Source organism: Oncorhynchus tshawytscha, linkage group LG16 (genome assembly GCF_018296145.1).
Source record: "Oncorhynchus tshawytscha isolate Ot180627B linkage group LG16, Otsh_v2.0, whole genome shotgun sequence".
Lineage (NCBI taxonomy): Eukaryota > Metazoa > Chordata > Actinopteri > Salmoniformes > Salmonidae > Oncorhynchus > Oncorhynchus tshawytscha.
In genome coordinates this window covers 82,840,423-82,867,035 of record NC_056444.1, presented here as the reverse complement: position 1 = coordinate 82,867,035, position 26,613 = coordinate 82,840,423, and the positions used below count along the sequence as shown (strand labels likewise).

Below are 26,613 nucleotides of genomic sequence, written 5' to 3'. Positions count from 1 at the left end.
TCATCATGCAGCTGGTCAATAATTTCTGGAAGCTCCATGCCCTCAAACCAAAGAACGCTTTCCTGGCCCCTGCCTGTCTGCCAGGTAAACTCACATTGTCTTTCCTGGCCCCTACCTGTCTGCCAGGTAAACTCACATTGTCTTTCCTGGCCCCTACCTGTCTGCCAGGTAAACTCACATTGTCTTTCCTGGCCCCTACCTGTCTGCCAGGTAAACTCACATTGTCTTTCCTGGCCCCTACCTGACTGCCAGGTAAACTCACATTGTCTTTCCTGGCGCCTACCTGACTGCCAGGTAAACTCACATTGTCCTTCCTGGCCCCTACCTGTCTGCCAGGTAAACTCACATTGTCCTTCCTGGCCCCTACCTGTCTGCCAGGTAAACTCACATTGTCTTTCCTGGCCCCTACCTGTCTGACCAGGTAAACTCACATTGTCCTTCCTGGCCCCTACCTGTCTGCCAGGTAAACTCACATTGTCTTTCCTGGCCCCTACCTGTCTGCCAGGTAAACTCACATTGTCCTTCCTGGCCCCTACCTGTCTGACCAGGTAAACTCACATTGTCCTTCCTGGCCCCTACCTGTCTGCCAGGTAAACTCACATTGTCCTTCCTGGCCCCTACCTGTCTGCCAGGTAAACTCACATTGTCTTTCCTGGCCCCTACCTGTCTGCCAGGTAAACTCACATTGTCCTTCCTGGCCCCTACCTGTCTGACCAGGTAAACTCACATTGTCCTTCCTGGCCCCTACCTGTCTGCCAGGTAAACTCACATTGTCCTTCCTGGCCCCTACCTGTCTGCCAGGTAAACTCACATTGTCCTTCCTGGCCCCTACCTGTCTGCCAGGTAAACTCACATTGTCCTTCCTGGCCCCTACCTGTCTGCCAGGTAAACTCACATTGTCCTTCCTGGCCCCTACCTGTCTGCCAGGTAAACTCACATTGTCCTTCCTGGCCCCTACCTGTCTGCCAGGTAAACTCACATTGTCCTTCCTGGCCCCTACCTGTCTGCCAGGTAAACTCACATTGTCCTTCCTGGCCCCTACCTGTCTGCCAGGTAAACTCACATTGTCCTTCCTGGCCCCTACCTGTCTGCCAGGTAAACTCACATTGTCCTTCCTGGCCCCTACCTGTCTGCCAGGTAAACTCACATTGTCCTTCCTGGCCCCTACCTGTCTGCCAGGTAAACTCACATTGTCCTTCCTGGCCCCTACCTGTCTGCCAGGTAAACTCACATTGTCCTTCCTGGCCCCTACCTGTCTGCCAGGTAAACTCACATTGTCCTTCCTGGCCCCTACCTGTCTGCCAGGTAAACTCACATTGTCCTTCCTGGCCCCTACCTGTCTGCCAGGTAAACTCACATTGTCCTTCCTGGCCCCTACCTGTCTGCCAGGTAAACTCACATTGTCCTTCCTGGCCCCTACCTGTCTGCCAGGTAAACTCACATTGTCCTTCCTGGCCCCTACCTGTCTGCCAGGTAAACTCACATTGTCCTTCCTGGCCCCTACCTGTCTGCCAGGTAAACTCACATTGTCCTTCCTGGCCCCTACCTGTCTGCCAGGTAAACTCACATTGTCCTTCCTGGCCCCTACCTGTCTGCCAGGTAAACTCACATTGTCCTTCCTGGCCCCTACCTGTCTGCCAGGTAAACTCACATTGTCCTTCCTGGCCACCTGTCTGACCAGGATAGCTCACATTGTCCTTCCTGGCCCCTACCTGTCTGCCAGGTAAACTCACATTGTCCTTCCTGGCCCCTACCTGTCTGCCAGGTAAACTCACATTGTCCTTCCTGGCCCCTACCTGTCTGACCAGGTAAACTCACATTGTCCTTCCTGGCCCCTACCTGTCTGACCAGGTAAACTCACATTGTCCTTCCTGGCCCCTACCTGTCTGACCAGGTAACGGCGTGTTCTACTTAACTTTTTTGATCTGCTGTAAAAAAATATATATTTTAAAAATCGCAATTTTTGTTAAGACTAATTATATGAATCGATTGTTGTTCCCCTCCAGGTCTGACCCACATTGAAGCTACAGTGAACGCATTGGTGGATATCATCCATGGGTTCTGTACCTGTGAGCTGGACTACATTAACGTGGCCTCCAAGATCTACATGCAGATGCTACTGTGTCCCGTACGTTCCTCAGTTACACTTTAGACATAGACCTGTGGAAAATATATTTGCAATAGTCACTTTTTTTGCTGTGTTGATCCTGGATCGGCATTTTTCGCTGTGTTCAAACTTGTTTCTTTACCTAAATAGCACTTAAATGATGTAAAAAAGTGTATTATAAAATACATTTGAAGTGATTTTGATTCTGTTTTTGTATTTCAGGACACGTCTGTTAGCTTTGCCTGTAAGCAGGCCCTGATCCGAGTACTCCGACCCAGGAACAAACGCCGTCACGTGACTCTTCCTTCTCCCCCTCGCTCCAACACACCCATGGGTAGGTATCTCCTACCCCTGAAATCAGATCAGGTCTTTCAAACCCTGTTTTCCTGAAGAGCAATCTTCCTGAAAGGTTTTCACTCGAATCCCACTTCGTAATTAATCTGATTCAGTTTATCAACCCAGCTAATAATTAGAATCAGGTGCGTTGGATTAGGGTTAGAATGAAAACCCAGAGGACGGGAGCTCGACAGGAACAGGGTTAGAATGAAAACCCAGAGGACGGGAGCTCGACAGGAACAGGGTTAGAATGAAAACCCAGAGGACGGGAGCTCGACAGGAACAGGGTTAGAATGAAAACCCAGAGGACGGGAGCTCGACAGGAACAGGGTTAGAATGAAAACCCAGAGGACGGGAGCTCGACAGGAACAGGGTTAGAATGAAAACCCAGAGGACGGGAGCTCGACAGGAACAGGGTTAGAATGAAAACCCAGAGGACGGGAGCTCGACAGGAACAGGGTTAGAATGAAAACCCAGAGGACGGGAGCTCGACAGGAACAGGGTTAGAATGAAAACCCAGAGGACGGGAGCTCGACAGGAACAGGGTTAGATAGCCTTAAACTAGAACCAATAGAACTGCCAGAAAGTGTTTAAGTTAATTTCAGAACAGTATAAAAACAAATTAAAAAACAGATATTTTTGTTTAGACTTTTCAGCTCTTCTATATTTTAGAATAGTTTTTCAACGTCCTCTACTCTATTAATCTCTTAAAGAGTTAGGAGCAAAGGCTTGGACAAATCAGAAACCACTAAATTATTTAATCGACGCTGAGTGTTCTCCTTTCTCCCTCCTCCTCTTCCTCCAGGAGACAAAGACGATGATGATGAGGATGATGTTGATGACAAGATGCAGCCGTCGGGGCTGACAGGAGGAGAGGGGGGCAGGCAGGAGAGTCAGGAGCAGGGTGAGGTCGACCATGGCGACTTTGAGATGGTGGTGAGTCTCTTTGAGATGGTGGTGAGTCTGGTCCAATCGCTAGTGTCCACTCCTCCTCACCCACTCCTCATACACACTGTAGTAATCTAGTGTCCACTCCTCCTCACCCACTCCTCATACACACTCTAGTAATCTAGTGTCCACTCCTCATACACACTCCTCATACACAATATAGTAATCTAGTGTCCACTCCTCATACACACTGAAGTAATCTAGTGTCCACTCCTCATACACACTCCTCATACACACTATAGTAATCTAGTGTCCACTCCTCATACACACTCCTCATACACACTCTAGTAATCTAGTGTCCACTCCTCATACACACTCCTCATACACACTATAGTAATCTAGTGTCCACTCCTCATACACACTCCTCATACACACTATAGTAATCTAGTGTCCACTCCTCATACACACTCCTCATACACACTCTAGTGATCTAGTGTCCACTCCTCATACACAGTCTAGTAATCTAGTGTCCACTCCTCATACACACTCTAGTAATCTAGTGTCCACTCCTCATACACACTCTAGTAATCTAGTGTCCACTCCTCATACACACTCTAGTAATCTAGTGTCCACTCCTCATACACACTCCTCATACACACTATAGTAATCTAGTGTCCACTCCTCATACACACTCTAGTAATCTAGTGTCCACTCCTCATACACACTGTAGTAATCTAGTGTCCACTCCTCATACACACTCCTCATACACACTGTAGTAATCTAGTGTCCACTCCTCATACACACTCTAGTAATCTAGTGTCCACTCCTCATACACACTCCTAGTAATCTAGTGTCCACTCCTCATACACACTGTAGTAATCTAGTGTCCACTCCTCATACACACTGTATACACACTCTAGTAATCTAGTGTCCACTCCTCATACACACTCTAGTAATCTAGTGTCCACTCTCTAGTGTCCACTCCTCATACACACTAGTAATCTACACACTCTAGTAGTGTCCACTCCTCATACACACTCTAGTAATCTAGTGTCCACTCCTCATACACACTCTAGTAATCTAGTGTCCACTCCTCATACACACTCTAGTAATCTAGTGTCCACTCCTCATACACACTCTAGTAATCTAGTGTCCACTCCTCATACACACTCTAGTAATCTAGTGTCCACTCCTCATACACACTCTAGTAATCTAGTGTCCACTCCTCATACACACTCTAGTAATCTAGTGTCCACTCCTCATACACACTCTAGTAATCTAGTGTCCACTCCTCATACACACTCTAGTAATCTAGTGTCCACTCCTCATACACACTCTAGTAATCTAGTGTCCACTCCTCATACACACTCTAGTAATCTAGTGTCCACTCCTCATACACACTCTAGTAATCATACACACTCTAGTGTCCACTCCTCATACACACTCTAGTAATCTAGTGTCCACTCCTCATACACACTCTAGTAATCTAGTGTCCACTCCTCATACACACTCTAGTAATCTAGTGTCCACTCCTCATACACACTCTAGTAATCTAGTGTCCACTCCTCATACACACTCTAGTAATCTAGTGTCCACTCCTCATACACACTCTAGTAATCTAGTGTCCACTCCTCATACACACTCTAGTAATCTAGTGTCCACTCCTCATACACACTCTAGTAATCTAGTGTCCACACCTCATACACACTCTAGTAATCTAGTGTCCACTCCTCATACACACTCTAGTAATCTAGTGTCCACTCCTCATACACACTCTAGTAATCTAGTGTCCACTCCTCATACACACTCTAGTAATCTAGTGTCCACTCCTCATACACACTCCACTCCTCATACACACTAATCTAGTGTCCACTCCTCATACACACTCTAGTAATCTAGTGTCCACTCCTCATACACACTCTAGTAATCTAGTGTCCACTCCTCATACTAGTGTCACTCCTCATACACACTCTAATCTAGTGTCCACTCCTCATACACACTCTAGTAATCTAGTGTCCACTCCTCATACACACTCTAGTAATCTAGTGTCCACTCCTCATACACACTCTAGTAATCTAGTGTCCACTCCTCATACACACTCTAGTAATCTAGTGTCCACTCCTCATACACACTAGTGTCCACTCCTCATACACACTCTAGTAATCTAGTGTCCACTCCTCATACACACTCTAGTAATCTAGTGTCCACTCCTCATACACACTCTAGTAATCTAGTGTCCACTGTAGTAATCTAGTGTCCACTCCTCATACACACTGTAGTAATCTAGTGTCCACTCCTCATACACACTGTAGTAATCTAGTGTCCACTCCTCATACACACTGTAGTAATCTAGTGTCCACTCCTCATACACACTGTAGTAATCTAGTGTCCACTCCTCATACACACTGTAGTAATCTAGTGTCCACTCCTCATACACACTGTAGTAATCTAGTGTCCACTCCTCATACACACTGTAGTAATCTAGTGTCCACTCCTCATACACACTGTAGTAATCTAGTGTCCACTCCTCATACACACTGTAGTAATCTAGTGTCCACTCCTCATACACACTGTCAGTAATCTAGTGTCCACTCCTCATACACACTGTAGTAATCTAGTGTCCACTCCTCATACACACTGTAGTAATCTAGTGTCCACTCCTCATACACACTCCTCATACACACTCTAGTAAATCTAGTGTCCACTCCTCATACACACTCCTCATACACACTCTAGTAATCTAGTGTCCACTCCTCATACCACTCCTCATACACTCCTCATACACACTCTAGTGATCTAGTGTCCACTCCTCATACACAGTCTAGTAATCTAGTGTCCACTCCTCATACACACTGTAGTAATCTAGTGTCCACTCCTCACACTACACACTCTAGTAGTAATCTAGTGTCCACTCCTCATACACACTCCTCATACACACCATAGTAATCTAGTGTCCACTCCTCATACACACTCTAGTGTCTCATACACACTCTAGTAATCTAGTGTCCACTCCTCATACACACTCCTAGTAATCTAGTGTCCACTCCTCATACACACTGTAGTAATCTAGTGTCCACTCCTCATACACACTGTAGTAATCTAGTGTCCACTCCTCATACACACTCCTCATACACACTGTAGTAATCTAGTGTCCACTCCTCATACACACTCTAGTAATCTAGTGTCCACTCCTCATACACACTCCTAGTAATCTAGTGTCCACTCCTCATACACACTCTAGTAATCTAGTGTCCACTCCTCATACACACTCTAGTAATCTAGTGTCCACTCCTCATACACACTCTAGTAATCTAGTGTCCACTCCTCATACACACTCCTCACACACTCTAGTAATCTAGTGTCCACTCCTCATACACACTCTAGTAATCTAGTGTCCACTCCTCATACACACTCTAGTAATCTAGTGTCCACTCCTCATACACACTCTAGTAATCTAGTGTCCACTCCTCATACACACTCTAGTAATCTAGTGTCCACTCCTCATACACACTCTAGTAATCTAGTGTCCACTCCTCATACACACTCTAGTAATCTAGTGTCCACTCCTCATACACACTCTCAGTAATCTAGTGTCCACTGTCCACTCATACACACTCTAGTAATCTAGTGTCCACTCCTCATACACACTCTAGTAATCTAGTGTCCACTCCTCATACACACTCTAGTAATCTAGTGTCCACTCCTCATACACACTCTAGTAATCTAGTGTCCACTCCTCATACACACTCTAGTAATCTAGTGTCCACTCCTCATACACACTCTAGTAATCTAGTAATCACACTCTAGTGTCCACTCCTCATACACACTCTAGTAATCTAGTGTCCACTCCTCATACACACTCTAGTAATCTAGTGTCCACTCCTCATACACACTCTAGTAATCTAGTGTCCACTCCTCATACACACTCTAGTAATCTAGTGTCCACTCCTCATACACACTCTAGTAATCTAGTGTCCACTCCTCATACACACTCTAGTAATCTAGTGTCCACTCCTCATACACACTCTAGTAATCTAGTGTCCACTCCTCATACACACTCTAGTAATCTAGTGTCCACTCCTCATACACACTCTAGTAATCTAGTGTCCACTCCTCATACACACTCCTCATACACACTATAGTAATCTAGTGTCCACTCCTCATACACACTCTAGTAATCTAGTGTCCACTCCTCATACACACTCTAGTAATCTAGTGTCCACTCCTCATCATACACACTCTAGTAATCTAATCTAGTGTCCACTCCTCATACACACTCTAGTAATCTAGTGTCCACTCCTCATACACACTCCTCATCATACAGTGTCCAATATACACACTCTAGTAATCTAGTGTCCATTCCTCATACACACTCCTCATACACAATATAGTAATCTAGTTTCCACTCCTCATACACACTCCTCATACACAATATAGTAATCTAGTGTCCACTCCTCATACACACTCTAGTAATCTAGTGTCCAATCTCATACACACTGTCCACTCTCATACTAGTGTCCACTCCTCATACACACTCTAGTAATCTAGTGTCCACTCCTCATACACACTCCTAGTAATCTAGTGTCCACTCCTCATACACACTGTAGTAATCTAGTGTCCACTCCTCATACACACTGTAGTAATCTAGTGTCCACTCCTCATAGTACACTCCACTCATACACACTGTAGTAATCTAGTGTCCACTCCTCATACACACTCTAGTAATCTAGTGTCCACTCCTCATACACACACTCTAGTAATCTAGTGTCCACTCCTCATACACACTGTAGTAATCTAGTGTCCACTCCTCATACACACTCTAGTAATCTAGTGTCCACTCCTCATACACACTCTAGTAATCTAGTGTCCACTCCTCATACACACTCTAGTAATCTAGTGTCCACTCCTCATACACACTCTAGTAATCTAGTGTCCACTCCTCATACACACTCTAGTAATCTAGTGTCCACTCCTCATACACACTCTAGTAATCTAGTGTCCACTCCTCATACACACTCTAGTAATCTAGTGTCCACTCCTCATACACACTCTAGTAATCTAGTGTCCACTCCTCATACACACTCTAGTAATCTAGTGTCCACTCCTCATACACACTCTAGTAATCTAGTGTCCACTCCTCATACACACTCTAGTAATCTAGTGTCCACTCCATACACACTCTAGTAATCTCCACTCCTCATACACACTCCACTCCTCATACACACTCTAGTAATCTAGTGTCCACTCCTCATACACACTCTAGTAATCTAGTGTCCACTCCTCATACACACACACTCTAGTAATCTAGTGTCCACTCCTCATACACACTCCTCCATACACACTCCTCATACACAATATAGTAATCTAGTGTCCACTCCTCATACACACTCCTCATACACAATATAGTAATCTAGTGTCCACTCCTCATACACACTCTAGTAATCTAGTGTCCACTCCTCATACACACTCTAGTAATCTAGTGTCCACTCCTCATACACACTCTAGTAATCTAGTGTCCACTCCTCATACACACTCTAGTAATCTAGTGTCCACTCCTCATACACACTCTAGTAATCTAGTGTCCACTCCTCATACACACTCCTCATACACACTCTAGTAATCTAGTGTCCACTCCTCATACACACTCCTATACACACTCTAGTAATCTAGTGTCCACTCCTCATACACACTGTACACACTCTAGTAATCTAGTGTCCACTCCTCATACACACTCCTCATGTCCACACACTGTAGTAATCTAGTGTCCACTCCTCATACACACTGTAGTAATCTAGTGTCCACTCCTCATACACACTCTAGTAATCTAGTGTCCACTCCTCATACACACTCTAGTAATCTAGTGTCCACTCCTCATACACACTCCTCATACACAATATAGTAATCTAGTGTCCACTCCTCATACACACTCCTCATACACAATATAGTAATCTAGTGTCCACTCCTCATACACACTCCTCATACACAATATAGTAATCTAGTGTCCACTCCTCATACACACTCCTCATACACAATATAGTAATCTAGTGTCCACTCCTCATACACACTCTAGTAATCTAGTGTCCACTCCTCATACACACTCCTCATACACAATATAGTAATCTAGTGTCCACTCCTCATACACACTCTAGTAATCTAGTGTCCACTCCTCATACACACTATAGTAATCTAGTGTCCACTCCTCATACACACTCTAGTAATCTAGTGTCCACTCCTCATACACACTCCTCATACACACTCTAGTAATCTAGTGTCCACTCCTCATACACACTCTAGTAATCTAGTGTCCACTCCTCATACACACTCCTCATACTCACTCTAGTAATCTAGTGTCCACTCCTCATACACACTATAGTGATCTAGTGTCCACTCCTCATACACACTCTAGTAATCTAGTGTCCACTCCTCATACACACTCCTCATACTCACTCTAGTAATCTAGTGTCCACTCCTCATACACACTCCTCATACTCACTCTAGTAATCTAGTGTCCACTCCTCATACACACTATAGTGATCTAGTGTCCACTCCTCATACACACTATAGTGATCTAGTGTCCACTCCTCATACACACTCTAGTAATCTAGTGTCCACTCCTCATACACACTCTAGTAATCTAGTGTCCACTCCTCATACACACTCTAGTAATCTAGTGTCCACTCCTCATACACACTCTAGTAATCTAGTGTCCACTCCTCATACACACTCTAGTGATCTAGTGTCCACTCCTCATACACACTCTAGTAATCTAGTGTCCACTCCTCATACACACTCTAGTAATCTAGTGTCCACTCCTCATACACACTCTAGTAATCTAGTGTCCACTCCTCATACACACTCTAGTAATCTAGTGTCCACTCCTCATACACACTCTAGTAATCTAGTGTCCACTCCTCATACACACTCTAGTAATCTAGTGTCCACTCCTCATACTCAATCTCACATGCACAAACAGGAGTCAAGTCGCATTACCACGGTAACATCCCGCCCTTAAAGGGGCAGGTGAACAGTTTTGTCTCTGTAATATTTTTGTGAAAAGGCTCCGGTCGCAGAAGAATGTGATTTTTAAATGATTTGTCACATTTACTTCTTACAAATAATATATGTATTGTTTTAGAAACATAAAAACTCATATGTTGTTGTTTGTTTTTTGTTGGTATAATTTTAGTGGCTGGTAAATAACAAAATCTGATTGGCTGGTTGAGTTTTAAATCTACCTGCCACAGTGGCTGGTGGCCCAAAAAATACATTTTTATACCCTGCAAATAGCCATATAAAACACACACCAAAATACTGTTCATGATGGGAAAAAATGTCAAACGTTATCTGTCGTTTCGATCTTGTTTTGCTTATTGTCTGTTGTGTCTGGTCTGTGTATCTCTATCCAGTCTGAGTCCATGGTTCTGGAGACGGCGGAGAATGTGAGCAATGGAAACCCGTCTCCCCTCGAGGCTCTTCTGGCCGGGGCCGAGGGCTTCCCCCCGATGCTGGACATCCCCCCAGACGCGGACGACGAGACCATGGTGGAGCTGGCCATCGCACTGAGTCTCCAGCAGGACCAGCAAGGTCCATACTCACTAATACAACACCATCGTGAGAGTCATACACTTGAATATTCATATTTTACAATGAACAGTCCAGATAATGCTACTTAATCTGTTTTTTTTCCCAATAATCTTTTGCCTGGAAAGAAAGTAACATGTTGTTCTACTGATTTGTTTCTGTAGCCTTGCTTGACATGATAGCATAGTTGGCTAATGCTAGCATGACCTTTTTAGAGTCTGGATCAGTAAACCACTGTCTGTGTGTGAGTTTGTGTTTGACAACACTGTTGTAGCTATAATATTCTGGGCTCTAGCAGCCAGTGCCCTGGACCTCTCGGTCTGTCAGGTCAGACTCACTGGAGCAGTGAACTGTGAAGGTTTAGCTGTGTTGATAATGACCTTGTTGGTGGTGTTTATATGTTGATCCAGGCAGCAGCAGCAGTGCCCTAGGTCTCCAGTCTCTCGGTCTGTCAGGTCAGGCTCCCAGCTCTTCTTCTCTGGACGCAGGCACCCTGTCAGACACCACTGCATCAGGTAACGAAGCTCATTCTACACACGGGACCCCTACCATCTTTTAAATCTGTTTTAAAACGCCAATCTCAAGGGGACGGTTTTAAGCCCCGTTTGGTTCTTCATTGAAAGTGTCTTGTAGTTCAAGACTAGGATTGGGCAACTGGACTTTTGGGCAACTGGACTTTTCTATTCCATTAACAAAAAAGCAGAATAGGGGAGGGAGGGTGTTTTTCCTGTAACAGCTGTGCTTATGCTTCTAGAGGAGGGAGGGTGTTTTTCCTGTAACAGCTGTGCTTATGCTTCTAGAGGAGGGAGGGTGTTTTTCCTGAAACAGCTGTGCTTATGCTTCTAGAGGAGGGAGGGTATTTTTCCTGTAACAGCTGTGGTTATGCTTCTAGAGGAGGGAGGGTGTTTTTCCTGTAACAGCTGTGCTTATGCTTCTAGAGGAGGGAGGGTGTTTTTCCTGTAACAGCTGTGCTTATGCTTCTAGAGGAGGGAGGGTATTTTTCCTGTAACAGCTGTGGTTATGCTTACAGCCCCAGCATCAGATGACGAGGGGAGTACAGCCGCCACGGACGGTTCTACGCTACGGACCTCTCCGGCTGAGCACGGGGGCAGCGTGGGGTCAGAGAGCGGGGGGTCTGCCATCGACTCAGTGGCAGGAGAACACAGTGGTGAGTTGACACACAGAGGAAACTGTGATGCCCTATTCAAATGACCTTCCTAGTTTCCTTGGAAGTTATGATTTAGATTTATTTTATTTTTTATTTTACCTTTATTTAACCAGGCAAGTCAGTTAAGAACAAATTCTTATTTTCAATGATGGCCTAGGAACAGTGGGGTTAAAGCCTGTTCAGGGGCAGAACGACAGATTTGTACCTTGTCAGCTCGGGGATTCGCTCTAACCACTAGGCTACCCTGCCGCCTCTACACTCTAACCACTAGGCTACCTGCCGCCCCTACACTCTAACCACTAGGCTACCCTACCACCCCTACACTCTAACCACTAGGCTACCTACCACCTCTAACCACTAGGCTACCTACCACCTCTACACTCTAACCACTAGGCTACCTGCCACCCCTCCACTCTAACCACTAGGCTACCTGCCACCCCTCCACTCTAACCACTAGGCTACCTGCCACCCCTCCACTCTAACCACTAGGCTACCTACCACCTCTACACTCTAACCACTAGGCTACCTACCACCTCTACACTCTAACCACTAGGCTACCTACCTCCTCTACACTCTAACCACTAGGCTACCTACCTCCTCTACACTCTAACCACTAGGCTACCTACCTCCTCTACACTCTAACCACTAGGCTACCTACCTCCTCTACACTCTAACCACTAGGCTACCTACCTCCTCTACACTCTAACCACTAGGCTACCTACCACCTCTACACTCTAACCACTAGGCTACCTACCACCTCTACACTCTAACCACTAGGCTACCTACCACCTCTACACTCTAACCACTAGGCTACCTACCACCTCTACACTCTAACCACTAGGCTACCTACCACCTCTACACTCTAACCACTAGGCTACCTACCTCCTCTACACTCTAACCACTAGGCTACCTACCTCCTCTAACTCTAACCACTAGGCTACCTACCACCTCTACACTCTAACCACTAGGCTACCTGCCTCCTCTACACTCTAACCACTAGGCTACCTACCACCTCTACACTCTAACCACTAGGCTACCTACCTCCTCTACACTCTAACCACTAGGCTACCTACCTCCTCTACACTCTAACCACTAGGCTACCTACCTCCTCTACACTCTAACCACTAGGCTACCTACCTCCTCTACACTCTAACCACTAGGCTACCTACCTCCTCTACACTCTAACCACTAGGCTACCTACCTCCTCTACACTCTAACCACTAGGCTACCTACCTCCTCTACACTCTAACCACTAGGCTACCTACCTCCTCTACACTCTAACCACTAGGCTACCTACCACCTCTACACTCTAACCACTAGGCTACCTGCCTCCTCTACACTCTAACCACTAGGCTACCTACCGCCCCTACACTCTAACCACTAGGCTACCTGCCGCCTCTACACTCTAACCACTAGGCTACCTACCGCCTCTACACTCTAACCACTAGGCTACCTGCCTCCTCTACACTCTAACCACTAGGCTACCTGCCACCCCATGACATGGACATGTGAACACCATGTGGTGGATCTGTTTTGTTCATCTGTCTAATCATTTCTAATTCGTAATTATTTCAAGGAAAGGAGGCAGGGAAGGATGCACTTTTTAAGCCAAATCGAATCACAACTTATCCCTCGTCCTGTAACCACTAAACCCCTAGGTCCCCTAGGCACCTGGCGGAGGTCTGTTTTCCTCATGTTTGTCCTCTTTCCTGGTCTCTCTCTCTAGTGTCGGGCCGCAGCAGTGCGTACGGGGACACGACCGTTGAGGGCCACCCAGCAGGACCAGGTAGTGTGAGCTCCAGCACAGGGGCCATCAGCACCACCACAGCCCAGCAGGAGGGAGATGGATCGGACGGAGACGCAGAGACAGAGGGGGACATCCACACCAGCAACAGGTCAGGTACCACCAAGGCACTGTGGTGGTTTGATTCTACATTGGATTATATGGTATGGACTTTCCCCTGTTTTGAACTTTGACCTGTTTGTAGTGGTGGTCCTTCGAAAACGGTGCGATTTGACATCACTTCTCACGGACAGAAGAATCTCTAAGGAGATTTGATTGTGTATCTGATATCTGTACATAGAGTACCAGTCAAAAGTTTTAGAACACCTACTCATTCAAGGGTTTTTCTTTATTTTTACTATTTTCTACATTGTAGAATAATAGTGAAGACATCAAACCCATGAAATAACACATATGGAATCATAGATTGTTCAAAGTAGCAACCCTTTTTCCTTTATCTTTGCACACACTTGACATTCTCTCAACCAGCTTCACCTGGAATGCTTTTCCAACTGTCTTGACGGAGTTCCCACATATGCTGAGCACTTGTTGACTGCTTTTCCTTCACTCTGCGGTCCAACTCCTCCCAAACCATCTCAATTGGGTTGAGTTTGGGTGATTGTGGAGGCCAGGTCATCTGATGCAGCACTCCATCACTCTCCTTCTTGGTTTTTCTGCCCTTACACAGCCTGGAGGTGTGTTTGAATCATTGTTCTGTTGAAAAACAAATGATAGTCACACTAAGCCCAAACCAGATGGGATGGCGTATCGCTGCAGAATGCTGTGGTAGCCATGCTGGTTAAGTGCCTTGAATTCTAAATAAATCACAAACAGTGCCATCAGCAAAGCACCCCCAAACCATCACACCTCCTCCTCCATGCTTCACGGTGTGAACCACACATGCAGTGATCATCCGTTCACCTGCGTCTCACAAAGGAACGGAGGTTGAAACCAAAAATCTCAAAGTTGGACTCATCAGACCGAAGGATAGATTTCAAATCAAATTGTATTAGTCACATGCGCCGAATACAACAGGTACCTTACCGTGAAATGCCGAATACAACAGGTACCTTACCGTGAAATGCCGAATACAACAGGTACCTTACCGTGAAATGCCGAATACAACAGGTACCTTACTGTGAAATGCTGAATACAACAGGTACTTTACTGTGAAATGCTGAATACAACAGGTACTTTACTGTGAAATGCTGAATACAACAGGTACTGTGAAATGCTGAATACAACAGGTACTGTGAAATGCTGAATACAACAGGTACTGTGAAATGCCGAATACAACAGGTACTGTGAAATGCCGAATACAACAGGTACTGTGAAATGCCGAATACAACAGGTACTGTGAAATGCCGAATACAACAGGTACCGTGAAATGCCGAATACAACAGGTACCGTGAAATGCCGAATACAACAGGTACCGTGAAATGCCGAATACAACAGGTACCTTACCGTGAAATGCCGAGTACAACAGGTACCTTACCGTGAAATGCCGAATACAACAGGTACCTTACCGTGAAATGCCGAGTACAACAGGTACCTTACCGTGAAATGCCGAGTACAACAGGTAACTTACCGTGAAATGCCGAGTACAACAGGTACCTTACCGTGAAATGCCGAGTACAACAGGTACCTTACCGTGAAATGCCGAATACAACAGGTACCTTACCGTGAAATGCCGAATACAACAGGTACCTTACCGTGAAATGCCGAGTACAACAGGTACCTTACCGTGAAATGCCGAGTACAACAGGTACCTTACCGTGAAATGCCGAGTACAACAGGTACCTTACCGTGAAATGCCGAATACAACAGGTACCTTACCGTGAAATGCCGAATACAACAGGTACCTTACCGTGAAATGCCGAATACAACAGGTAACTTACCGTGAAATGCCGAATACAACAGGTACCTTACCGTGAAATGCTTCCTTACGAGCCCCTAACCAACAATGCAGTTTTAAAAAACTACAGATAAGAAATAAAAGTCAAAAGTAATTAAAGAGCAGCAGTAAAATAACAATAGTGATACTATATACAGGGGAGGTACCGGTGCAGAGTCAATGTGCGGGGGCACCGGTTCGTTGAGATAATATGTACATATAAGTAGAAATATTGAAGTGACTATGCATAGATGATAACAACAGAGTATATCAGCGGTGTAAAAGAGCCAATAGTCTGGGGAGTAGCCATTTGATTAGATGTTCAGGAGTCTTATGGCTTGTGGGTAAAAGCTGTTTAAGATGCCTTTTGGACCTAGACTTGGCGCTCTGGTACCGCTTGCTGTGCGGTAGCAGAGAGAACAGTCTGACTGGGGTGGCTGGAGTCTTTGACAATTTTTAGGGCCTTCCTCTGACACTGCCTGGTTTAGAGTTCCTGGATGGCAGGAAGCTTGGCCCAAGTGATGTACTGGGCCGTACGCACTACCCTCTGTAGCGCCTTGCGGTCAGAGGCTGAGTAGTTGCCATACCAGGCAGTGATGCAACCCATCAGGATGCTCTCGATGGTGCAGCTGTAAAACCTTTTGAGGATCTCAGGACCCAGGCCAAATCTTTTCAGTCTCCTGAGGGGGAATAGGTTTTGTCGTGCCCTCTTCACGACTGTCATGGTGTGCTTCGACCATGTTAGTTTGTTGTTGATGTGGACGCCAAGGAACTTGAATCTCTCAACCTGCTTCACTACAGCTCCATCAATGAGAATGGGGGTGTTCTCGGTCCTCTTTTTCCTGTAGTCCACAATCATCTCCTTTGTCTTGATCACGTTGAGGGAGAGGTCTAATGTCCATTGCTCATGTTTTTTGGTCCAAGCAAGTCTCTTCTTATTATTGGTGTCCTTTAGGAGTGGCTTATTTTCAGCAATTCGACCATGAAGGCTTGATTCACGCAGTCTCCTCTGAACAGTTGATGTCTGTGACTTGAACTCTGTGAAGCATTTATTTGGGCTTCAATTTATGAGGCTGGTAATTCTAATGAATGTATCCTCTGCAGCAGAGGTAACTCTGGTTCTTCCTTTCCTGTGGCGGTCGTTTGGACTGCACTCGAAGAAACTTTCAAAGTTCTTGAAATTTTCCAGATTGACTGACCTTCATGTCTTAAAGTAATGATGGACTGTCGTGTCTCTGTTTATTTGAGCTGTTCTTGCCATAATATGGACTTGATCTTTTACCAAATAGCGCTATCTTCTGTATACCACCCCTACCTTATCACAACACAATTAACAAACACATTAATTTGTGGTATTTCTTAACTTTTAACAAGACACACGTGTTAATTGAAATGTACTCCAGGTGACTACCTCATTAAGCTGGTTGAGAGAATGCCAAGTATGTGCAAAGCTGTCATCAAGGCGAAGGGTGGCTACTTTGAAGAATCTCATAAAATATATTTTGATTTGTTTTAAAACCTTTTTTTGGTTACTACATGATTCCATATGTGTTATTTCATAGTTTTGATGTCTTCACTTTTATTCTACAACGTAGGGGGAGTCCAAAATAAGGAAAAGCCCTCGAATGAGTTAGGTGTGTCCAAAACTTTAGACTGGTACTGTGTACATCTAACCACGCCTGTTGTCTCTATGGTAACCGTGTGCTCTGTGTTCTGACGTCCTTGTTGTATCTGTTCCAGACTCCACACGGTGCGTCTGATGCTGCTGGAGCGACTCCTACAGCACCTGCCCCAGCTGGACAGTGTAGGAGGAGTCCACGCTATCCCTTACATGCAGGTACTAGCCCTTTACTGTTGTGCTGGCCTTTCATCCACTCAAACTTGTCTGTCTTTACTGACAATGATTTTGCAGATACAAGGCTGTTTGGGAGGATTTTGGAACGATCGTGATATGTTCTTTTTTATATATATATATATTTTTTAATTTTTATTTTTTTTAAAAAATTTTACACTTCCCTTTAGTTGACTGTACTGATTGGGAGGCTTGTGTTGCAAATGGCACCCTGGTCTAAAGTAGTGCACTATATAGGGAATAGGGCTCTGGTCTAAAGTAGTGCACTATATAGGGAATAGGGCTCTGGTCTAAAGTAGTGCACTATATAGGGAATAGGGCTCTGGTCTAAAGTAGTGCACTATATAGGGAATCTCAATCTCCCCAGTCTTTCAGGATATAGAGCATTCTGCTAAATGACTGAAATGTCAATGTAATGCAGGTGGTCCTGATGCTGACCTCTGACCTGGATGGAGAAGACGACAAGGACAAGGGCGCTCTGGATGACCTGTTGGCTCTACTCATCGCCGAGCTGGGCATGCACAAGAAGGTACCTACCGTGGTGTGTGTGTGTGTGTGTGTGTGTGTGTGTGTGTGTGTGTGTGTGTGTGTGTGTGTGTGTGTGTGTGTGTGTGAGACGCCGTCATATCGTTGCCCTGATTCCTCTCAAAGCACATTGGAGCTTTGAGAGGAAATGGGTCAACAAGGATGCAGAGGAAAGGAATTGACGGCGAGTAACGTTTTGTCACGGTAACTGACCGTTCATTAACATAATCACATTTAGCATCTCCTGGCTTCCACACAGCCTTTTTTTTATTTTTTACTTTATTTAACCAGGCAAGTCAGTTAAGAACAAATTCTTATTTTCAATGACGGCCTAGGAACAGTGGGGTTAAAGCCTGTTCAGGGGCAGAACGACAGATTTGTACCTTGTCAGCTCGGGGATTTGAACTTGCAACTAGTCCACCACTCTTAACCACTAGGCTACCCTGCCACCCCAAATAGACAATAAGCCACTGATGCAGACCTCTGGAACATCTACAGTTCAGAAAGTCTAATAAATCTATTTAATATAACCTATACCTTCACAATAAATCCATTTAATAATATAGTCTACACCTTCACAATAAATCCATTTAATAATATAGTCTACACCGTCACAATAAATCCATGTAATATAGTCTACACCTTCACAATAAATCCATGTAATATAGTCTACCTACACCATCACAATAAATCCATGTAATATAGTCTACACCATCACAATAAATCCATGTAATATAGTCTACACCATCACAATAAATCCATGTAATATAGTCTACACCATCACAATAAATCCATGTAATATAGTCTACACCATCACAATAAATCCATGTAATATAGTCTACACCTTCACAATAAATCCATTATTTATTTTAGACAGGTCTGAAGAAACAGGATATGAAGAACATTTTGTCTAGAACAGAATAACTCCTTAAGTTAGGTCCTGATCCGGCTCGGCCATATGACTGTGGGCTACAGTAGTTCTTTTAGAATTCCGTGGTATTATTTTATAGTATGAAGAATACAATTGAACAAAGCTGAATAAAATAGAAAGGATATTTTCTCCGAACGATTTGAGGGAGTGCGAACATGCGGCATGACAAAGAAACAGGCCCTCCTATCGGCTTAATTTTGACTTATTAATGTAACTTCAGTTCTACAAACGTTGGGCTTTATATATTGTGATTTTTAATACATTGTAAGGCGACATGATGCGATTTTAAAAAAAATTAAAAAAATTTTTAAACATAAATGTAAAAAATGTGCAGGCTGCACTCACTTCATCAGTCTCTCATTCACAGTTTGACAAGCAATTGATAATATTCTCACCAGGCCTCGAATTTCCCAGTGACCAACCTAAAAATAAAAAAATGCATGCCTTGTGGTCGTTGTGCCCTTAGGCTGAATATTATAATTCCCTTCTTCTGGCTGCCAATCGCCGTGCTTCGAAGCTCCTCTCATTCACATGGCTCTCTCGGTTATCTACATTTTTAATAGCCAATTCCCGTCATGTGATTGGGTCCTTCTCACAGGCTACAAGTGAAGACAGACACATCTGGGACCCTACTGCGTGCGTCCTTATCCAATCCTGAGACGCATATTGAAGATATTGGAAGAACTGTCCACATTTACTTTTTGTCAGCCGACAAGATGAGTAGTAGGGCTAACGAACAGCAAAAGCACTAGCCTCCGTAGTATAAAAGTTGACCTATTCTATTATAAAAGTGTAATTTTTATGGTGGAAATTATCATCCCCAAACTTGAAACTCACAAGCTGCTTAAGTATGCCAGTTAGGCTCTACACCTGTTGTAAAGCAGATTCATGTTCTTATATTTAAGAAGTTATTTGGCCACTTTAGTTGTGATACAAACCTGATCAAACCATAGGCTCGGCTACATGAGGTGTGCAACTTTCATTTGGAAAAGTTGTTAGAAAATGCATAGGCGCCATACGTCATTCACAAGGAGGGGCCATAAGTCATTCACAAGGGGGGCCATACGTCATTCACAAACATCATTCACAAGGGGGCCATACGTCATTCACAAGGGGGGCCATAAGTCATTCACAAGGGGGGCCATACGTCATTCACAAGGGGCATACATCATTCACAGGGGGGCCATACGTCATTCACAGGGGGGCCATAAGTCATTCACAGGGGGCAGGGGGGGGCCACACGTCATTCACAAGGGGGGCCACACGTCATTCACAAGGGGGGCACACGTCATTCACAAGGGGGGGGGGCCACACGTCATTCACAAGGGGGCCACACGTCATTCACAAGGGGGGCACACATCATTCTCAAGGGGGGCACACGTCATTCACAAGGGGGGCACACGTCATTCTCAAGGGGGCACACGTCATTCACAAGGGGGGCACACGTCATTCTCAAGGGGGGGCACACGTCATTCTCAAGGGGGGCCACACGTCATTCTCAAGGGGGGCACACGTCATTCTCACAAGGGGGGGGGGCACACGTCATTCACGTCATTCTCAAGGGGGGGCACACGTCATTCTCAAGGGGGGCACACGTCATTCTCAAGGGGGCCTCACACACGTCATTCTCAAGGGGGCCACACGTCATTCACAGGGGGGCACACGTCATTCACAGGGGGGGCACACGTCATTCACAGGGGGGCACACGTCATTCTCAAGGGGGGGTCACACGTCATTCTCACAGGGGGGGCACACGTCATTCTCAAGGGGGGCACACGTCATTCTCAAGGGGGTCATTCTCAAGGGGGGGCACGTCATTCTCAAGGGGGCGCACGTCATTCTCAGGGGGGGGGCACGTCATTCTCAGGGGGGCGCACGTCATTCTCAGGGGGGCGCACGTCATTCTCAGGGGGGCGCATTCTCACGTCATTCTCAGGGGGGGGGGCACACGTCATTCTCAAGGGGGCACGTCATTCTCAAGGGGGCACACGTCATTCTCAAGGGGGGCGCACGTCATTCTCAGGGGCACTCAGGGGGCGCACATTCTCAAGGGGGGTCATTCTCAGGGGGGCACGTCATTCTCAGGGGGTCATTCTCAGGGGGCACACGTCATTCTCAGGGGGGCACGTCATTCTCAAGGGGGGCACACGTCATTCTCAGGGGGGCACACGTCATTCTCAGGGGGGGGGGGCACGTCATTCTCAGGGGGGCACACGTCATTCTCAAGGGGGGCACACGTCATTCTCAAGGGGGGGGGGCACACGTCATTCTCAAGGGGGGGGGGGCACACGTCATTCTCAAGGGGGCACACGTCATTGTCAAGGGGGGCACACGTCATTGTCAAGGGGGGCACACGTCATTCTCAAGGGGGCACACGTCATTCTCAAGGGGGCACACGTCATTCTCAAGGGGGCGCACACGTCATTCTCAGGGGGCGCACACGTCATTCTCAAGGGGGGGGGCGCACACGTCATTCTCAAGGGGGGGGGGCCACACGTATGGCCCCCATTGTGAATGACGTCATTGTCACCCATCAGACTATTCTTGATTAGATCTTGTTTTCACATAGACTAAATAATATGTGAATTAAATTAGTTTTGATTTAAAATGGACCATTATAATGCACCTGTATCTAAACAGGGGCAGTGGGAAAAAAATACATGTCATCTATGCACTTAAATATCGAATGGAGGGCGCTTTTCCCCCTGGTTTATGTTCATGGCAGCCAGGTAGGATAAACTCCTGTTGTAAAGAAAAGCAATGTTTTTAATATTAGGAAAATTGAGAAATAAATATAGTAGGCCTACCCTATAGGAAGCTGATGGGGATCCTCCTCTTTTTAACAGAGGCCACCACTCTGTCTTCTCACGCAATTGCATAGCCTATAGAAAATGTTGCGCAACATGAGCTCCTTGGCTCTCATGAAAGTGTCTGATTTTTGGTTACATTTACATTGATGTCAGAGTGATTAGAGGGACAATAGATTGCTGAATACCGGGCAGTTAAAATGTTTGGTAGACTACTAATGACCATCAGCAGGATCAGAACGCTGTTTTGAAAAGCCTAGTTACCGTGACTAAACGATCACCTTTGACTGCGGTCATGATTTTGTGACCACCAGTGTGGCGGTAATACGGTCACCGTAACAGCCGTTAGAAAGAGCCTTGGTGTGTGTGTGTCCCTTTGTCATTGTCCGTTCTCTCACCACCGTTTGTTTTGTTTCTCCTCCAGGACGTGTCCAAGAAGAACGAGCGCAGCCCCATCAACGAGGTCCATCTGGTCATCATGAGACTGCTCTCTGTGTTCATGTCCAGAACCAAGTCTGGATCTAAGTCTTCCTCTGAGGTACGGGCTTTCCGCTCCTCCAATATTTACCAAAAAATAACTTTTTTTTTGCCTCCAGAGATTTTCTATATTGACCAGAAGAGAAAATTATATTAATTCACTCATGGAAGACAATGAAGTAGATTCAGTGACTCAACCCACTCAATGCTTTTATTAAAGCTGCAATTATAACCCAATTCACATAGAAATGTGAGTTATAGATCTGTCATTCTCGTTGAAAGCAAGTCTTAAGTGGTAGAGATCTTTGCTATTTCTATGCTTCCCTTCTTAAAGGAGCAATATGCAGAAATCGCTCCCTTTATTTCCTGGTTGCTAAAATTCTAATAGTTCTCCTGATATCAGTTTGTGACACAAGCCAGTGTCGTCTAAAGAATCATTGTACCCATCTAAACCTGCTGTGAAATATATTTTCAATAACCAAAATAATATTGTGTTTTTGAAGCTGGTGTACAAAACCGAAAGTAGAAGACGCAACAACGGAAAGCATAGAATTAGCGCACATAGAACACATCTACCGCTTCTTAGACTTGCTTTCAATGAGAATGACTGATTTATAACACCCTTTTCTATGTGAATTTGTTCGGGTCACCCAAAAAAGTTACATATTGCAGATCTCATTTTTGATTTGGCATCTTTTTACTTTCGGTTTTGAACACCAACTTCAGACAGCTGATGATATATTTCACAGCAGGGTTTAGATGGTACAATGATTCTCTACATTGCCTGTTTTGTCACATAAACTGAAATTAGGCGAACTATTTGAATTTTAGTAACCAGGACATAGGGGAGCGATTTCTGCATAGTGCTCCTTTAAGTGACACATTTCAGCGTGATGCCTTCGTTAGGGTTTTACGGACAGAAAACTGAGGCTATTCTACCTTTTTCAAAATGGCCTCCAAGGGAATTTTATGTTGATCTGTTCTAAGTTTTCCCGATTCACATCTCCTTCTCCAGTCGTCCTCTCTGATCTCCAACGCCACGGCCACAGCCCTGCTCAGTCAGGGGGCGATAGACTACTGTCTCCACGTCCTCAAGTCTCTGCTGGAGTTCTGGAAGAGCCAGCAGGAAGAGGAGGAGTCTGTGGCAGCCTCCCAGCTCCTCAAACCTCACACCTCCTCCTCTCCTCCGGACATGAGCCCCTTCTTCCTGAGGCAGTACGTCAAGGTAAGAGGAAACGCCAACGCCGATTTCCAAAAAACGTAATCTTGTTGAGTGCAGCCAACAAACTGGTTTTGCACAGACTTTGTTTCAGCATGTTGAGGGGATCAGTTGGAGCAACACTGGTGCTGAATGGGTCATCTTGATCACATAATGAATAGATGTTTGGGATGCAAGGTGATTGGTAGACACTGTGTTCCTGTGTGTCTATTTAGTTTATGTATGTTCTCTCCTGTCTCTCCTCTCGCTCTCTCCCCTCGCTCTCTCCTGTCTCTCCCCTCGCTCTCTCCTGTCTCTCCCCTCGCTCTCTCCTGTCTCTCCTCTCGCTCTCTCCTGTCTCTCCTCTCGCTCTCTCCTGTCTCTCCCCTCGCTCTCTCCTGTCTCTCCCCTCGCTCTCTCCTGTCTCTCCCCTCGCTCTCTCCTGTCTCTCCCCTCGCTCTCTCCTGTCTCTCCCCTCGCTCTCTCCTGTCTCTCCCCTCGCTCTCTCCTGTCTCTCCCCTCGCTCTCTCCTGTCTCTCCCCTCGCTCTCTCCTGTCTCTCCCCTCGCTCTCTCCCTGTCTCTCCCCTCGCTCTCTCCTGTCTCTCCCCTCGCTCTCTCCTGTCTCTCCCCTCGCTCTCTCCCCGTCTCTCCCCTCGCTCTCTCCTGTCTCTCCTCTCGCTCTCTCCCCTCTCCTCTCGCTCTCTCCTCTCGCTCTCTCCTCTCGCTCTCTCCTCTCGCTCTCTCCCCTCGCTCTCTCCCGCTCTCTCCCCCCCTCGCTCTCTCCCGTCTCTCCCCTCGCTCTCTCCCGTCTCTCCCCTCGCTCTCTCCCGTCTCTCCCCTCGCTCTCTCCCGTCTCTCCCCTCGCTCTCTCCCGGCTCTCCCCTCGCTCTCTCCCGGCTCTCCTCTCGCTCTCTCCCGGCTCTCCTCTCGCTCTCTCCCGGCTCTCGCTCTCTCCTGTCTCTTAATCAGGGTCATGCTGCTGATGTGTTTGAGGCCTACTCCCAACTTCTGACTGAGATGGTTCTGAGATTACCTTATCAGATCAAGAAGATCGCTGACACCAACCCCCGCATCCCGCCTCCCGTCTTCGACCACTCCTGGTTCTACTTCCTGTCTGAGGTACATGATTACACACACTTTTTTTCCCCCTCTCTCAATCGCTCTCTGTCTCCCACTAGCTCGCTCTCACACACACACACACACACACACAACACCCCTTCTACCGTCTATGGTTGCCTGTGTAGTACCTGATGATTCAGCAGACGCCCTTCGTGAGACGCCAGGTCAGGAAGCTGCTCCTGTTCATCTGTGGTTCTAAGGAGAAGTACCGTCAGCTCCGGGACCTGCACACGCTGGACTCTCACGTCCGCGGCATCAAGAAGCTCCTGGAAGAACAGGGCATCTTCCTCCGCGCCGGCGTCGTCACGGCAACCTCCGGCTCCGCCCTGCAGTACGACACGCTCATTAGTCTGGTGAGTGTCTACATCTCAGTTCTTGGGAGAGAAAAAATATATATTTTTTTATTAATCCCCCAATACCTCAGTCTTACATCTTTAAAAAAAAAAATATATATATATATATATATATATATATTTATTTTTGTGACTTTTTCTTGTACTTGAGTTTCTCTGTTTTTTGTCGACAGATGGAGCACCTGAAGGCCTGTGCTGAGATAGCCACCCAGAGGACCATCAACTGGCAGAAGTTCTGTATGAAGGATGACTGTAAGTTCAAGGCTCTTCACTCTTCCTCTTTTTTAGCCTTTCCCCTCTCAAGTGGTAACCAGGGTAGCCTTTAGACTTGTCAAGTGGTAACCAGGGTAGCCTTTCCCGCTCAAGTAGTAACCAGGGTAGCCTTTAGACTTGTCAAGTGGTAACCCTGGTAGCCTTTTCCTCGTCAAGTGGTAACCAGGGTAGCCTTTTCCCTCTCAAGTGGTAACCAGGGTAGCCTTTCCCCGCTCAAGTAGTAACCAGGGTAGCCTTTAGACTTGTCAAGTGGTAACCCTGGTAGCCTTTTCCTCGTCAAGTGGTAACCAGGGTAGCCTTTTCCCTCTCAAGTGGTAACCAGGGTAGCCTTTTCCCTCTCAAGTGGTAACCAGGGTAGCCTTTCCCCTCTCAAGTGGTAACCTGGGTAGCCTTTCCCCTCTCAAGTGGTAACCAGGGTAGCCTTTAGACTTGTCAAGTGGTAACCCTGGTAGCCTTTAGACTCGTCAAGTGGTAACTAGGGTAGCCTTTTCCCTCTCAAGTGGTAACTAGGGTAGCCTTTTCCCTCTCAAGTGGTAACCAGGGTAGCCTTTCCCCTCTCAAGTGGTAACCAGGGTAGCCTTTAGACTTGTCAAGTGGTAACCCTGGTAGCCTTTAGACTTGTCAAGTGGTAACCAGGGTAGCCTTTAGACTTGTCAAGTGGTAACCCTGGTAGCCTTTAGACTTGTCAAGTGGTAACCCTGGTAGCCTTTAGACTTGTCAAGTGGTAACTAGGGTAGCCTTTAGACTCGTCAAGTGGTAACTAGGGTAGCCTTTAGACTCGTCAAGTGGTAACTAGGGTAGCCTTTAGACTCGTCAAGTGGTAACTAGGGTAGCCTTTAGACTTGTCAAGTGGTAACCCTGGTAGCCTTTAGACTTGTCAAGTGGTAACCCTGGTAGCCTTTAGACTTGTCAAGTGGTAACCAGGGTAGCCTTTAGACTCGTCAAGTGGTAACCAGGGTAGCCTTTAGACTTGTCAAGTGGTAACTAGGGTAGCCTTTAGACTCGTCAAGTGGTAACCAGGGTAGCCTTTAGACTTGTCAAGTGGTAACCCTGGTAGCCTTTAGACTTGTCAAGTGGTAACCCTGGTAGCCTTTAGACTTGTCAAGTGGTAACCAGGGTAGCCTTTAGACTTGTCAAGTGGTAACCAGGGTAGCCTTTAGACTTGTCAAGTGGTAACCAGGGTAGCCTTTAGACTCGTCAAGTGGTAACCAGGGTAGCCTTTAGACTTGTCAAGTGGTAACTAGGGTAGCCTTTAGACTCGTCAAGTGGTAACCAGGGTAGCCTTTAGACTTGTCAAGTGGTAACCCTGGTAGCCTTTAG

General features: G+C 46.1%; 1 protein-coding gene across 1 annotated transcript in view; it reads left to right on the top strand.

Annotated features, from left to right (window-relative positions):
• Positions 1-26,613, top strand: part of ubr4 (ubiquitin protein ligase E3 component n-recognin 4) — a 147,533-nt gene that overhangs the window by 74,899 nt on the left and 46,021 nt on the right. The window contains 15 exon segments of the mRNA XM_042299791.1: positions 1-84; positions 2,007-2,128; positions 2,330-2,441; positions 3,249-3,379; positions 10,738-10,915; positions 11,323-11,427; positions 11,943-12,080; positions 13,807-13,975; positions 17,498-17,594; positions 18,031-18,138; positions 22,297-22,410; positions 23,365-23,574; positions 24,518-24,667; positions 24,793-25,020; positions 25,194-25,272. The exon segment at positions 1-84 is cut by the window's left edge and continues 48 nt beyond it. Coding sequence (XP_042155725.1) covers positions 1-84; positions 2,007-2,128; positions 2,330-2,441; positions 3,249-3,379; positions 10,738-10,915; positions 11,323-11,427; positions 11,943-12,080; positions 13,807-13,975; positions 17,498-17,594; positions 18,031-18,138; positions 22,297-22,410; positions 23,365-23,574; positions 24,518-24,667; positions 24,793-25,020; positions 25,194-25,272 — 2,025 coding nt within the window.